At 43.8% G+C, this 16,907-nt stretch overlaps 1 protein-coding gene across 1 annotated transcript in view; it reads left to right on the top strand.

The window, feature by feature from the left end:
* LOC124775408 (bone morphogenetic protein 8B-like) overlaps positions 1-16,907 on the top strand; it is a 151,032-nt gene that overhangs the window by 59,726 nt on the left and 74,399 nt on the right. The window contains exon 4 of the mRNA XM_047250241.1: positions 15,251-15,569. Coding sequence (XP_047106197.1) covers positions 15,251-15,569 — 319 coding nt within the window. The remainder of the gene's footprint in view (positions 1-15,250; positions 15,570-16,907) is intronic.

The raw sequence follows: 16,907 nt of genomic DNA, 5'->3' as shown, positions 1-16,907 counted from the left end.
CTTGCTACTGCCAGACTACATTTTATATACTCTCTAATTCGGCTATCGACAATTGTTACAAAAATAACAAAATTCATGTAATACTTTTGATGTCTAATTTCCTAATTCTCTCAGCAATCACTCATTTAATTCGACCACATTGCATTATCCTTGTTTTACTTTTGTTGATGTTCATCTTATACCCTCTTTGCAAGACGCTAACCTTTTTGTTCAACTGCTCTTCCAAGTGCTTCGTCGTCTTTAACAGAATTACAATGACATTGGCAAAACTCAAAGTTTATATTTCTTCTTCCTGACTTTAATTCCCTTTCCAAATTTCTCTTGATTTACTGTTTGCTCAATGTGCAGACTGAAGAATATCGTGGATAGGTTACAACCCTATCTCACCCCTCTCTCAACCCCTGCTTCCCTTTCACCCCTGCTTCCCTTTCATGTCTTTCGAATCTCAAAAGCTGTCTGGTTTCTGCACAATTATGAATAATTGTTGGCTCCCTGTATTTTAATCCTGCTGTCGTCAAGAGTGTAATCCAATCAACATTGTCAAAATGTTTCTCTAAACCCACAAATGCTATAAATGTAAATTTGCCTTGTTTTAACCTATCTTCTAAACTAATTGACGAGTCAGTATTGCCTCGCGTGTTCCTGCAAGTGGCAGTGAAATCAAAACGAGACGGATGGAAAAAAGTAAATAGATTCTTTATTATTTCAAAAGTAATCGACATGACTGTTAATACGTTTATCCCACTGTTGGGCAAGACAGTCTATATCTTCATGGAAAAATATTTGCAGTGTCTACGGAACTATGATTGTAAATGGTTCAAATGGCTCTGAGCACTATGGGACTTAACATCTTAGGTCATCAGTCCCCTAGAACTTAGAACTAGTTAAACCTAACTAACCTAAGGACATCACACACATCCATGCCCGAGGCAGGATTCGAACCGGCGACCGTAGCAATCGCGCGGTTCCGGACTGCGCGCCTAGAACCGCGAGACCACCGCGGCCAGCGAACCATGATTGTACCCTAGAGTGCACCTCTTCGTCCGAATCAAGTCGACAGCCATGAATGTCTGTCTTCAGCGCTCCAAAAAAAATGGAAATCGCACGGGGAAAGACCGGAACTGTCCGTGTAAGGACTTCCAAGCGAAACTTGGGCAACTTAGCAGAAACAACAGGGACACCAGCTCTGGAAAAATTATGATGGCCTTTCACTTTGACTGAAACGGCCCGCTTCTCATTCATATTCTGGATGACGCTGCCACAATTAACGCACAGCTTTATGTGAACATTTTGGAAAAAATATAAGCGCGCCACCAAGTCCAAACTCCCAGGAATGTTGACGGACGGTATCATTCTGTTAAAGGGTGATGCCCGCCCACATGCTGTCAAGGTTGTTTCGACTACGCTGCAGAAGTTACGCTGGGAAGTCCTTACACATCCTCCATTCAGTCCCGATCCCTCCCCATGCAATTTCCATAGTTCAGGAGCACTGAAGAAATCGTCCCTGACAGTCAGTTTGCTTCGGACGAAAAGGTGCACGCCTGGGTACAATCATGAGTCCGTAGGCAACCGCAAACATTTTTCCATGTAAGCATCGACAGTCTTGCCTCACAGTGGGGTAAATTTATTACCAGTTATGGTCATTATTTTTGCAGGACTAAATAGTTTACTTACTTATTTCCATCTATCTCGTTTCAATTTGACTGCCCCTTACATATTTATCCTAACCCAAATTGAGTGTCCCTGAGGTCGGCACCCACCAGTTCTTCTATTCTTTCGAAAATAGTATGTGTAAGTGTTTTCCAACCATAACTTATTAAACTGATATTTCGGTATTATTCATACGTGTCAGTACCTGCTCCCTTTGGAAATGGAATTACACTGACAGACAAAAAACGCAACACCAAGACGGAGTTGTGCGACTTAAACGAAAATTACAGAATGGCACTAGTAGCGCTACTATGAGATGGAATCAGATTTGCTTTGAATACATGCAGTAACGGACGTGCGCGCTAGTTGCCTTTGAGATAGGACGTGTTGCGTTCATATCAGTCAAGAATATCATTAAGGCGACGCAAACGCGATTATCAACACCTCACTGAATTTGAACGAGGTCGTGTAATAGGGCTACGGGTAGCTGTATGTTGCTTCTGCGATACTGCAGAAATACTTGGCAGACGTGTAGTCACCGTACATGATTGCTGACAGCGGTGGTAACGACAATGTATAGTCGTAAGAAGATAGGCCTCCAGACGACCACGTGGCACTAACAAGAGGTGAAGATCCTGTTCGGCGTATGGCTCTGTCGCATCGTACTTTATCTGCAGTAGCAGCTGGCACCACAGTGACCCAGTGGACTGTTACAAATCTGTTACTTCAAGTGCAGCTCCGAACCAGACGCCCTGTGGACTGCATTCCACTGTTCCCAAATCAACATCATTTTCGACTTCAGTGGTGTCAAGCGAGAGCTCATTGGAGGTCAATGTGGAGGGCTGTTGTGTTTTCTGAAAAAAGCTGTTCTGCCTCGGTGCTGTAATCCGTTCATCATAATATAAACCTGATGTAAACAAACACAAACGCGATGATTGGTCAGAAGCTGTAGCACACGTACACTGGTGTTGTTACGCTCTTGGAAGTAGGTTCTACTTATGTATTAGATATCTTATTACTAAGTTACTCTAAATGAAACTAAGATATTCAAATTAACTAAAGCCATAAATGTTTTCTTAATCACGCTTTAGCTACGCAGTTTTTATTTCAAAAATGGTGTACAGTCACATCCTCTGCAATGTTGTACTCTGATTGTCGCGCTGTTAATGTACAGTATGAAAATGGCTGAGGCTACTTTCTGTTCCGTAGTGAAACGCGCGCGTGGAACACGGTAAAAAGTGCCGAGAAATAGGTGTCTTTAATGTCTTCACACATTTACGGAGATAATCGGCTCTGAAGTTTTCCCAGCATGTATATACTGCAGTTGTTTATTATACCTAAATTGAACGTGAAGCACAGTTGGTAGCGTAATGGAATGTGAACCAAATGCGGTTACTCGTTCGTTAGTTCAAATCTCCCTAATATCATTTTTTCTCATTCAGTTCATACCTCCATCTCGTAATTATGAAATGCATCATCATTTTTTTATGAATAATGCATGTTTTCTTGTTTCTAACTACATACTGGACGCGAATTTCCTGTTTCCATTTCAAATACAAATTCTTAGTTATCGATGTTTTATGAAATATTTCATAAAAGTTGTTTAGATTAAGAAAACATAACAATTTAATTTTTAAGGCAAAAATGAAAAACCAAATCCTCTTTATTTGGACTATTTCCATCGTTTTATACCACAGAGGTAGATAAGTATCTTAGAAACATGAAAAACAATCATTTTCACAGCATAGAACACATCATACAAATGCTGCATTTTTACATTTGATACTGTACCATTACAATATGAACCCAACAGAACTGATCTGGAGCCAAGCTGCGGGATTTGGCCCGAGAAGTACAATACTGTTAAGCTGCCACACGTACTGTAACTAACGCACGCATATTTTTCACACGTCACTGCCGAACGCTGGCGGGATATAGAACGGCTCGTCATAAAGGAAGAAGAGAAAATGCTGCGCCTGGTTGGCTTCGTGGATTCTGTTGTTGAGAGGTTCGTTATCAACGTAGCAAGTGACACTTCCAGGACTGAAATTTATTTCTCGGTTTCGGATCAGGAAGGAGCTAAGAGATTACCAGACGACTGACTGTAAATAATACCTTCAGTGGCTTCAGTATTTAACTATACGGTGAAATCCTTCTCTTACGTTACACGCAGCTTATGCAGAAAAATCACCCTGTGGTTAAATCAGGAATTTTCATAATTAATGTTTTTAATTTCAATAGTACGTTAGCTAAAAACGATAACGTGTTGCGGTTTTCGTCTAGTTGTCTAAGGAGCGTATTGAGGGAGATTTGCAGTGTATTATATCATTCTGCTTAAAATTTAAATGACATTCGGAACTGTATTGCTCCGCCGCTCGTCTCTTTTTACGTGTGAACTGCAGCTGGCTACGTCACTGCAGGCTAGCTGTACCAGCTGACCGGCCAGTGCTGTCCAAGTTAAATGCGCCGGTAAAGCTGTTGTCCCGTATTATCGCTAAGTCGATGTGCGCTTAATGCACAGCACGAAACGTACCCTTATTATCGTACTTGACAGTACCCGAGACAGCTTGACTGCAGTCCCACGTGAAATGGAAATACAATGAGGTTCCAACGAATGCGGAAGAACACATAGTGCAATGTTTACATCAGATTTATTCTTATGATGAACGGATTATAGTAATGAATGAGACCAGATAAGGATCTGTACTCAAACTGTCCACGTGCTGGACACTCTGGATCTACACTTGGAGGTAGGCTAGGCGCAAATTGAGACGCGCATAGCACGTGTGACGTGACACGACACTTCTGCGCGACACGCACGTGCCGCACGAGTCGCGCGGGTGCAGCGCATATTGCGACGCGCACACCATACTTCGCAAGCTCCGACTGGCGACGCTCTGCACTGACAGAACCGAAACGCGCACAACTTGTTATCTTTCTCAAACGATTTTACAGAAACTATTCACTGAAAATATATGATTTTTGCCTTACTTGTAGCGTGACGAAGTGCCATCAACTCGCTAATGACCATTCTTATAGTGATGTTCACATTTTAGTAAGACACTACGCAAAATTCAAAAAGTTTGCAACGAAAATTAGGGGTCGCTATGATTTTGCGTTTGGTGCGTATTACACCATATGTTGCTGCGTGTGAAATTTAGCTAACATGCTGAATTTTTGTTTAGATTTGGCAAGAGGTCTCTCTCTATCTGCCTCCGATCTCGAGAAAATGGATCCCACGTAGCGCGCTCACTTCCGATCTCACGCCCACGAGAATGAAATACTCGCAACATCTCTCATATCTCCTGAACAGCTCGAGACATCGAAACGAAAGTTTGGCGAATTATAGCTCACAAGGAGGAGAGTGTTTTGTTAATTATTAAACACACGGAACTTTCTTATCTATGGCCATGTACGCCGGCCGCGGTGGTCTAGCGGTTCTAGGCGCGCAGTCCGGAACCGCGCGACTGGTACGGTCGCAGGTTCGAATCCTGCCTCGGGCATGGATGTTTGTGATGTCCTTAGGTTAGTTAGGTTTAAGTAGTTCTAAGTTCTAGGGGACTGATGACCATAGATGTTAAGTCCCATAGTGCTCAGAGCCATTTTTTGTACTTATACTTCCATTTTTATTTATTCCACTTCAGTGACTGTAATTTTTTAAGAGTTATCGACAGCTAGCGAAACAAGAGCTTCCTAGTATGAAAATAAACATGAAATTTCTTCTTTTATGTTACTGCAAACCGACACTATGAGGTTTTTCGTAAGCTATTGAGCTCTGTGATTGCCAATTACTTGTTTAATGAAGCACTCCGTTTCGGAATTCTGTTTCAATAGCTGCTGTGAGATGAGTTTGGCAAATTAAACTGTGACAAAGGAAGTACAATTAAACCATTCACCAAGAGAAATGTGGCCGTTACTCACAAACGGTGATGCTTCTTCGAATGAGAAAAGATTAACAACTCACACAAAAATAGATTGCCAATTCCGTCGGACTTTTGGTGGAATCCACGTAACCCATCGTATTTTTAACACTGAGCGACTGCAATGGAAACTTACCAAAGGATTTTATTCCTTCTCATGATCTGAGCAGTATTAAAACAATGACGAGCGTTCCTTCAGGCGGAATGATAGGCACATGCCAGATACTGGTTACTCACCTACGGCTTGTCAAACTGACAATGTGTGATCGCGAATAAAATAGTTGTTATTGATAAAAATAAACAACTGATCTGTCACACAACACAATGGTCAGTGTATTGTCAGCAGCGGAGGATAATGCGCGCGACAGGAATGCACAAGCTAGCCATGTGTGCCTTGTGAGCTGGAGTTCGAAAAACATTGTCATGAAAGTAGATCTGCCTTTGTCAGCAGTACATTTCAACAAATCAAATACATCTAATCATAACACTCTTTTACGATATTCCTACTTTCGTAATAATACCGACCATTTTCTTAATTTGTGTAGCCTGTTGTATAATTAGTTTATTAATGCTGATAATGTGTGCAACAATTGAAATGCTTTTTCTCATCACGGCGAACCAATTAAAACATTGTTATTTGTGACTGCTTTTCAACTGTTTCTAGCTTGCAGTGGAAATGTGATGTTCACATGCATGTAGTACAGTGTGTCGTATTACAGTATTACATCCATTTCAGAGTAATCACGGTGAGACTTCTATACTTCAGATCTTGGTCGCTTTTTACCAGGAGCACAAAGGGATCACACCTGTCGAGATTATCCCTTTCTAAATTTTTGTAACAGATCGTACAGATACGCCAGCAACTAGGCAGAGAGAAGATAATCTTGTTTTACTTTCCTACCTTGATTCTTAATCACATGATTTTATAATATTCCTTGCTTTCTTATTCACTACCCTCTGTCCCTTCTTGCGATCTGAAAACATCGCGGAGGCATATGATACAATTCCAGCGGCCAATGGCTCATCAGTTACTGAAGTTTGCATTTTTCTTGACAGAAGAGAAACAAAACAAAACTATACAGATATAAATAACAGAAAAGTATGATGTACTAACAAGGAAGATGGAGCGTTTAAACGGCGAAAAAAGAAACACTACCCAAAGGCAATGAAATTTAGTACACAGTAAGGCAAAATTTATCGTATGGGCAATATTACCACTGCTCATATGCACCGTTCCGATGTGAGCATATGGCCGGGCTACTTTCCCCCTCCCCGCCTCAAATTTCCCACGGTGCTAGCGAGGCATGCGCGACGGGCGGCGCGAGAAACTGTGCCTCAACCACAACGCCGCGTGACCTTGGGCAGGCGCGTGTCGCGTCCCAGTCGCGTCGCTTCGCAATTTGCGCGGTCCCATTTGAACCTGTGATGTTACAAAAACGCGCGCTGCGCTGCGTCGCGCCACACGCGCTATACGCGTCTCAATTTGCGCCTAGCCTAGGTCTGGCGTACGATTTCTTATGACAGTAGGAGCACCCTCGAGGTTATTCCACGCATGCTGACTGCAAAATGGAACGTCAGCCTGGTGATTCGACGTACTGTGGTGCCATACATAAACAGCATTCCAAGGGGTGTTTTGGTGTTTTCCAACAAGATAACGCTCGCCCAAATACCGCTGTTGTAACCCAACAGGCTCTACAGATTGTCGACATGTTGTCTTGGCCTGATCGATCGCCAGATCTGTCTCCAAACGAGAACACATGGGACACCATCGGACAATAACTTCAGCGTCCTCCACAAACAGCATTACCGTCCATCCCACAAACAGACGTCCGGAACCTGTACAACACCATGCACACACTTTTGCATTCAATATTCTGGCTGTTACAACGGTAATTAATGTACAAGCATTTCACGTTTGCAGTGGCTTATCTCGTGCTTACATTAACCTGTAATCTTACAATGTTAATCACATATGTTGAACAGAAGAATGTGGTACCGAAATTACATTATTCTACATAAATTATTTTGTGGTGCTGCGACTTTTTTCCGTCACAGTGTTACATTCTTCCTGAAGTCTTACGGTATTTCGCATGTTTCACGCATCATGTCCCTCAATAATCCTGAGGGAATGGCATCTACTTCAACGGTCTTGTTTCGACTTATTTCTATCAGTGCAGTGTCAAATTCTTGTCGCAGGATCATATCTGCCATCTCATCGTCATTTACATAATATTCCGTTTCTACTGTATAAAACTGTCCTCAAGATCTTTTCTCTTGTAAAGCCCATCGATACACTCCTTCAGTCTATTAACTTTGCTTCTTTACGTAGTGCAGGCTCGCCATCGGACCTAATATTCATATAGGTGATTTTCTTTTGTGTTAAGGTATTCTATCAGATCAAAACTATTCGGGCACCTATTAATAGTCCGCAGCTCGTGGTCGTGTGGTAGCGTTCTCGCTTCCCGCGCCCTGGTTCGATTCCCGGCGGGGTCAGGGATTTTCTCTGCCTCGTGATGACTGAGTGTTGTGTGATGTCCTTAGGTTAGTTAGGTTTAAGTAGTTCTACGTTCTAGGGGACTGATGACCATGGGTATTAAGTCCCATAGTGCTCAGAGCCATTTTTTTAACCTATTAATATCAGTATGGTGAGGTGTTCGCAAGTTACCGTTACTCTACTGTATACAGTACACAATGCTGTAAAATTTTTCAATATCCTTCCGGATTTAGCCTTTTCTTAAGCGCAATAAGGGCACCATACACTAAGCACGGAAAACACGCCCATGGCGGGACATCATCTCCTCCGTGCTTTGCTGTTGGCACTACACATTATGGTTGATAACGTTATCCAAACATTTGTCAAATCCAAGCATTTCCATCGGATTGCCACAGAATACAGCACGACCTACCACTCCAAATCACTCGTTTCTAGTTAGCCACTGGATTGTTGTGTCTGTCTTTAAACCGCCTCATGCGTCACTTAGCACTGACTGCAGAATTGTGAGGCTTATGAGGAGGTGCTCGACCACTACACCCCTTTCTTTATAATCCCCTACGTACAGTCATTGTGCCAGCTGAACTGCCGGTAGCACTTTGGAACTCACAAGTCATTCCTTCCGCGGATTTCATGTGATTTTTTACAACTACCCTTCGCAATGCTCGTCAGTTCCTGAGTGAGGTGGCAGTATTTTGGTACCTTACAAGGATTCCGTCCCACTCCTATACATGCAATTATATAGTGATTAGACATTTGCTGACAGGCCTAGAACCGTTTATTAAAGGTAAAGAATATGACTAACTTCATCAAGTACACCCATATACTAATACTTGTAGCTCACTTATTTGTTGGGTGATGGCCTTTTATATGGAACGGCTGTGTGTCTCAGGGCGGCAGTAGCTGGTTCTTGGAGGGACGCTCGCCTTGGGCGGTCGCCGAAACGCAGAACAGTGTATGTATGTGGTCACCGACCCGGCTGACGGCCGAAGCGCCGGGCTGAGGGCCGCAGCGCCGAGTTTTACGAGAGAATCGGGCGTTGTACGAAGTGCGAGAGCCTCCACAGTGACCGGTGCAGGCTGACTGGCGCCATGTAGTCGCGGACGCAAACAGGCAAATTGGAAGCGGCCAGGCGACAGGCTGGCGCCTCGAGCCGTTAACTGTTTAGGCACGTACACCGGACTTGTTCCTGCGCGAAATTTCGAGCCGGACGTTCCGGACTGGCACATTCTCTTATAGCGTTGGTAGGAGGGATGCCTTACTGAAAACTCGACGAAAACTTGAGTGTGATTGGCCGGAACCGTCTAGTATGATGAGAGAAAGAGCATTCACTGTGGTTCGTAAGCTACGATTCGCCCGTCTGTACCTAGGGGAAGGTAAGAAGAGGCGAGCTGGTGAACCGGCAGTTTTAGTTACAAGATTCCTGTTTGAACTCTGGAAGGAGCGGGAGACCCTCAACTCTCAAAAGAGCAGGAACATTTTCTTGTCTTTGCTCCCAAGCGCACTGAAGAATTCTGTTTTAGCCTCAGTGCGACGGAGAACTTCTGTATTAGAGATCAGTAAGGGCACTGTATTTTACTGTACGTTTAAAGACGATACTGTACTCCGCCTTGATTTGGGAGTCCTCTTCTTGCACCTGACACAGTTCTTGGGAGCACTTTGCTGTTATTCACTTGCGCGTAAGATGTTACTGAATTCTGAATTCCGCAAAAAAATGGTACAAATGGCTCTGAGCAATATGGGACTTAACGTCTGAGGTCATCAGTCCCTTAGGACTTAGAACTACTTAAACCTAACTAACCTAAGGACATCACACACATCCATGCCCGAGGCAGGATTCGAACCTGCGACCGTAGCGGTCGCGCGGTTCCAGACTGAAGCGCCTAGAACCGCTCGGCCACACCAGCCGGCCCTGAATTCCGCCTTGTGATGGGAGTTCGAGTCTTACGTTTATTGTTGACAGTAAAGTGACAACATTCTGCTTTGCTTTAGCAGTTACAGATAGCAGCCAGCCGCCTACGGTCTTAGGTTTCAGATCTCACCACATTTGTGGATGTGCAGCTTTGTCACGAGCGGCAGTTACACTAAGTATGATCATTGCATTCACCCAGCACGCTTTTGCTACGGTGATACAGCCAACGGCACTATCTTCTCAGGGCAGATAGAGAGTAAATTGGTGGGATGATGTATAAATGTTAGTCCCCTGAGGTTACACGCCGATCAATCGGCTCGAGTAGCTTCTAGTTTTTGGTACAACAGACTATCGCGTAACTTTCTGAAAAGTGAATGAAATAAATTATTCTGTTGAACTGGAATGAAATGTTTTGTTAAATATTCTCTTTTATGTTTGTTAAAATCCACGACAAATTTTTCTCAGGGCGCTATTGCGTATTCCAACGTGAAGACACCCGTCTTACGATGGATGAAAAAAAAAATCTTTCTGTAATGTTACGCTACAAGCCAATTAAACGGTGCTAAATATTTCCTTTTTCGTGAGGCTCGATGCTCCAGTATAGCTGCCTATGTGCAATGACAGCGTATACCTTTAAAGAAAATATCTTTCAATAAAACTGTACCTCTGGCCTAAAAATTGAATTTGAAAATATTACAAGACGCCGTTTTGTATTTATTGAGATTAATCACTTCAATACTTTCAGAATTAAATGACTATTAAAAAGGTTTTTGTCATTTTATCATTAAAGGCGTCGCTTCAACAATGCACTTACACAAATTGGCCAGGGCAACATTTAATTATTACATAACTAAATCATAAATAGGGAAGGTACTTTCTTGCTACTAACAAAAACACACTCTACAGTAATTATTTGGATACATATTTAACAACAATTATAATAACGCTACAGATAACTGCATTAATTACAGACCGTGATTTACATGTGTCCGTCAGCTAGAACATCAGAACCAAGAAGACACAGAAGACAATGAAACAAAAAAACGTGCTTTTCTTTTATACCACTAGACAAAGATTACAATTAATACGATTCTAAGAGCGCATATAGCGCTTCTTTATGGCTGAATATCGATAAGTTAATTTTGTACTACTATTTTTTCCGGAGGCTATGCTATAAGACGAAGTCAGTCACATTGTGTAGTATTTCTCAGATCGCGTTGACCACTTTGGGCAGAAGCAGGCAGAAGTTTCCTAATATTAGTTAAGTCCATTTATTTCACAACTGTTTGAGTCCACAAGACATGTACCGCCGTAAATTTCTGGGCTGTTATTTAAAATAAATTATACAGTGAACACTAACTTTTGTCCTTCCAGTGGCATTATAATTTATCCTTGATCTTTCTTTCATTGGTACGAGGGTTGTTTTTTAAGTAAGGGCCGTTTTTATTCTTAAAAAAAGATACAAATACTTTTGTAAAAAAAACTTTTATTTTCTGATTCTACACACTTTTAACTATTTTTCTACATAGTTGCCTTGTTTATTTAAGCACTTTCCATACCGTACAACTAAGTTTTTAATTCCCTCTTCAAAGAATACGGCCGCCTGCTCCGACAGCCAAGAGTTCACGGCCGCTTTCCCTTCATCGTCGTCATTAAAGCGCTGCCCGCCAAGATGGTGTTTCATGTACCGGAAAAGGTGAAAATCGCTAGGAGCAAGGTCGGGGCTGTATGGTGCATGGTCCAAAACTTCCCAGCCAAAAGAATCAATCAAATCCCGAGTCTTTTGAGAGGTGTCAGCATGCCGCGCCTTTTGTTTTGAATTGCTGTGCGGAGCTTCTTTAGAGTTGCACAGCAGGCATCTGAGCACAGCGATGCGTACACGTCAGCTACAGAGCTGCAACTTGCATCAGTGTGAACGGGAAGGATGCCGGTAAGTGGCGCGGTGGCTTGTTGCGGCGTCCGCGCGAACTACGGGACTATACGCGCGAACGGCCCTTACTTAAAAAACAACCCTCGTATGATTGTTGTTTTAATTTGTGTTCTGACAGTAGCCACAGGCGGTACGTATGAGCGATAGGGCCAGATTTCAAGATCGCGATAATTTAAAGTTTCCTTTGCCCACATTAGCACTGACGGGTCTCCCTACCCGGTTATCTTGAAACTCCACAGTTGAGAGGTAGGAAAGTACTCGCAAAAATTATGCTGTACCAAACTCACACAATACACGAGCGAGGGCGCATTAGACCTGTTCGTCAGTACAAGAGGTATTTTGGTCTTCATTTAGCTGTGGTTGCTCCTTCGCGTTTCTATTTCACAATCACATCGCCAGTAGTGGACATGGACAGGTTTAGAAGGTTGAAATCTCCCTGACAGATTTGTTACTCGGGTAACATGCAATGGCTATTCAAACAAATTTCGGGCTTCTACCCGGTCGTCGTGTAATTCATCCCACGATGTTTCGACTAGGCGCCTTCCAGCCATCGAGTCATCGAAGACTGACGAAAACTTTCTCCATTCGGCAATATTCAGCGCGCTACGAGTGCTCCGCGCTTGCGTCAAAATCAAATTGACAGACCGATCACACTTCCCGGCGGCAGCGCCCTCGTTGGTGGACCCGCGAAACTCAGATATCGTCTGCATTACCGCTCGCCGCGGCCGTTGGTACACTCTGTCGCCTTCAATTAGTACGAACCGTGGAGATGATGGGGCTCCATGCACTGTCCAAGTGGTAACCACAAACAGGGTCATCAGCTTTTCCCCCAGGCGTATTTCAACGTATTCTTTAATAATGGAATCTCAAAAAGACGTTACTGTGGTCAGAATCACAGTTCTGTCACACTCCATTGAATGTCAAGTGGAAATACAGTGTTCAGCAACACCTGAATTGTTTGGTTGCAAAAGGCGAGGCCAAAGTTGATGTTCAGTGCAGTGTTCTTCCACAGTGCGTGTGGTCTGTCCTATGTCAACCACACCACACTGACAAGGTATTTCGTCAGTTCCGGCCTTCCACAAGAACACGTCGTCTTTCACTGATCCCAAAAGGTCTACAGTCTTAGATGGTGGACGGAAAATCACCTTCACCTGAAATTTCCAGAGGATTCCTGCTATTTTAAACGAAATGTTGCCCTCAAACGGAAGAAATGGCAAATAATTTGCCGGGGCACTTCCATATTCTTGGTTGTAAATGAAAGTGCTCTGTTAATCTACTGGGTGGATCAATTTTCTCTTAACGCTGTCGGCGAGCTCTCTGCTCGAGTGTTTTAAGCAAGCTCATAGTTTGTTACGGGTGATGACAACTTGACGCTTGCAAATACAAATCAGTATGGCTGGCCTTACGATAAACTGAGTGCCCCACACAGCCATCATTCTTTCGTGTAACCAAGACATCCAAGAAAGGCAGACAACCGTCTTTTGACTGATGACGTTAGAAGTTAAGTACCACAGTGCTCAGAGCCATTTGAAGAACCGTCTTTCTCTGTTTCCATTGTGAACCGAATGTTGTCATGAGTGGAGTTGATGTGGTCAAGGAACTCCATCAATTTATCTTCTCCATGAGGCCACACTATGAAAGTATCGTGCAAATCCCTCGAAAATACTGTTGTTTAAGAGTAGCTGATTCAAGCGCTCTCTCTTCGAAATCCTCCCTAAACAGGTTGGCCACGAAGGGAGACAATGGACTGCCCAAGGCGACGTCATCAATCTGCTTAAAACATTCTTGGTTGAACACAAAATAGTTTGAGGAGAGAGCATGCCGAAACAAAGCAATGATGTCCATATGAAACTTTTTGCCAATTAGCGCAAGAGAATCTGTGATAGGGACCTTTGTGAAAAATGATACCACATCAATGATACCAACCAAACGGCCAGAACTATTTAGACGGAAAGCCCCGAGTCTATTGATAAAGTCAGCTAACTCGCGGATGTGGTGTGAGCATTTGCCCACCAACGGTCTCAGCAAAGAAACTAGATGCTGGCTAATTCATATATAGGAGCGCCAATGTTGCTCAGTATTGGACATAATGGAATAGTTTCCTTACGAATTATTTGAAGGCCTTACAGTCTTGGTGGTACACAACCATGTGGTCTTAACCTCTTAATGACCTATTGCGGTATGGAGGAGGAATTCAATAATGCAGAGGTTGTCCGTTGCACACGTCCTGTGGGGTCGTAATGAATCCGCCTACAGGTAGAATCACGTAGAACAGACCATTCATCTTATCAACATACACACTACGAGGTAACAATACGGCTGCATTATCTTTGTCAGCCTTCAGTACCATTACATCAGGGTCCTCTCTTTGAGGGGCCGGGCGGTGTGGCCGAGCGGTTCTAGGCGTTACAGTCTGGAACCGCGCGACCGTTACGGTCGCAGCTTCAAATCCTGCCTCGGGCATGGATGTCTGTGATGTCCTTAGGTTAGTTAGGTTTAAGTAGTTCTAAGTTTTAGGGGACTGATGACCTCAGAAGTTAAGTCCCATAGGGCTCAGAGCCATTTGAACCATTTCCTCTCGTAGATTTCGCAGTTCAGTCCTTTCTGCAGAGGTTAAGTAACTAGGTTGAGGAGGAGCTTTCAAAAGAGTACGGCAAGTTCCTCCTCTTATTTCTTCTGCAGCATCCTAAGGAAGGGGTCGTACAGCTTCTTCACATTCAATGACCAGTCCACGTTCGACGTCACTGAGCTCTCATGACTAGCTCAATCTGCCGTTACTGCATCCCTATTGAAAACACAATACTCCCCGCCTCCTTTTTTACTGGCAGGTCCACCTCTCGTGACGTCTAGTGATCAATTCCGCACACTTCCACAGCCTTGGATTTCTCCTCTAGCCATTCCGCCTTAGCCATTTTGCACTTTCTGCCAATCTATATTTTGAGGCGTCTAAATTCGCGTTCCCTCACTTAATATGCTGTACTTTTATTTTTTTCTCCTATCGTTAGTTAAATACAGTATATCCTGTGTTATCTAGGGATATCTGTTAGGCTTTGTATTTTTACGTATTTAATCTTCTGCTGCCCTATTTCTCCTCTCAACGCGTTAATATTGAAGCACTCACTTGTTAAAATATTTGTATTACTATGCTGTGATCGGATGAATTTCTTATTGAAACCCAATAGCTATAGTAGTCCGTAATATTTTAGTAAGTGTGGCGTTTCCGGTCATTAAATTTTACATTTAACCCTACAGACTCTGTTTTTTGATGCCAACAGATCAGATCAAATTTTTGTTGGCATTTTTTTCGCGTATAAACACGTGTAACGCGGGCTGGTGGCGGTGCGCAGGTCCGCGTGTACCAGGTGGAGGACGAGGCGTCGCTGGAGCGGCCGGACACGCAACGGCTGCTGAGCGTGCAGGCGGTGGGCGCGCGCGGCCACGGCTGGCTCGTGTTCAACGTGCGCGCCGCCGTGCAGTCCTGGCTGGCGGGAGAGCCGCGCCTCGGCCTGCTGCTCGCGGCCACCACCCTCGACGGCCGGCCCGTGCGTCTGCGCTGGGCGCGCCACAGCCAGCGCAGGCAGCCGCTGCTCGTGCTCTTCGACGATGACGATTCCGCCGCTGTTCCTCCTGTTGGCGACCCTACGCCGCTTTCTTATCGCCGAGCAGGTGAGTGTCAAAGTCATACAGCGCTTACTGCTGGAAATTATTCCGCATTTTAAACAAGAACACCGCTTTTGTTGATGCTGGAAGACACTGAAGGATACACGTCTGCTTTCCAAACCTCCATACTACTAATAGCGTCCATCTTCAGTCTCACTGTTCTCTGAATGAAATTTCACTCTGCAGCAAAGTGTGTGCCGAAACTGCATCGCAAATTAAAACTATGTGCCGGTCTGGGACTCGAAACCGGAACGTTTGACTTTCGAGGGTAACTGCTCTGTCCACTGGGGTATCCAGGCACGACTCACGGCCTACTCTTACAGCTTTACGTCGGCCAGTACTTCTTTCCTACCTTAGGAACTTAACAGAAGTTCTCTTGCAAACGTTACTGGACTAACACTGCTGCAACAAAAGTGCAGAGAAATGGCTTACGAGGAGACAGTCTCAACTTGGGGTCATGTGTTTTAAAGCCTTTTAGGATTAGAAAGTACTCGTTTTAAGTAAATTAAACACCCTTTTGGCCGCCAACGCTCCGCCGTTTACGAGGAATAACGTGACGCGACTCACAGACCCGTACTGTTACAAGTATAGTGCGCGCAAAATGTCGTGGCCGCTAAATGCGCAGTCGACTAGGGAAGCGTGGGGAGAGTGGCAGTGGTGAGGGGTCGCTCAGAGTGATGTAGGTGAAATGTCGAGCTCTGGAGGTGAAGTGCCGTTCTAAACTGAAGCCCACATTCACATTTTTTGGAAATATTTAGCGGGGCCCCTCCACGCCCACACTTGCATGGTTACCATTCAAAAAGATTTGTCACCTCTTCTTTGGTTAGTATCTAAAAAGAATTCCCACGAAAATGCAGCGATTTATTTTCGCCTGGTTTGTTAACGCCCCTGTTTTAATAAAAGACCATAGGGAAACAACATCACGCAAAGATTCTATCATGATACATTCCTTGATTATGAATCAATTAAGCGCACCAGTATTTCAGAACCGGCGCCCTGCAGTTTTGAATGTCAGCGTACATGCTTTCCTTTGACGGTCGTAAAAAAACGTTGGAGTGCGAGGGCACTGCATTTATATAATGCGCATGGTGTAAACACAATTTGTGTTTCGCATGCATCTACGACAAGTATCATCGACATGAATGTAAGGGCTGTGCTCCAGACGACGGCAACGATAGCGAGTAATAAAGCCATCACAAATTAAATATATTGCACATTTTAAAAAAAATTTATAATAAATAGTTGTAAATAATTAAGATTAACAGCGTTCCAATCCACAGATTAGTCGACAAAATCGTGGAAGAATGAGTAATATGTCGTCAGATCGTAATAGAAAAGAAAAAA

This window comes from Schistocerca piceifrons, chromosome 2 (assembly GCF_021461385.2).
Source record: "Schistocerca piceifrons isolate TAMUIC-IGC-003096 chromosome 2, iqSchPice1.1, whole genome shotgun sequence".
Classification (NCBI taxonomy): Eukaryota; Metazoa; Arthropoda; class Insecta; order Orthoptera; family Acrididae; genus Schistocerca; species Schistocerca piceifrons.
The sequence above is the reverse complement of the archived record's forward strand: the minus strand, read 5'-3'. Positions and strand labels throughout refer to the sequence as shown.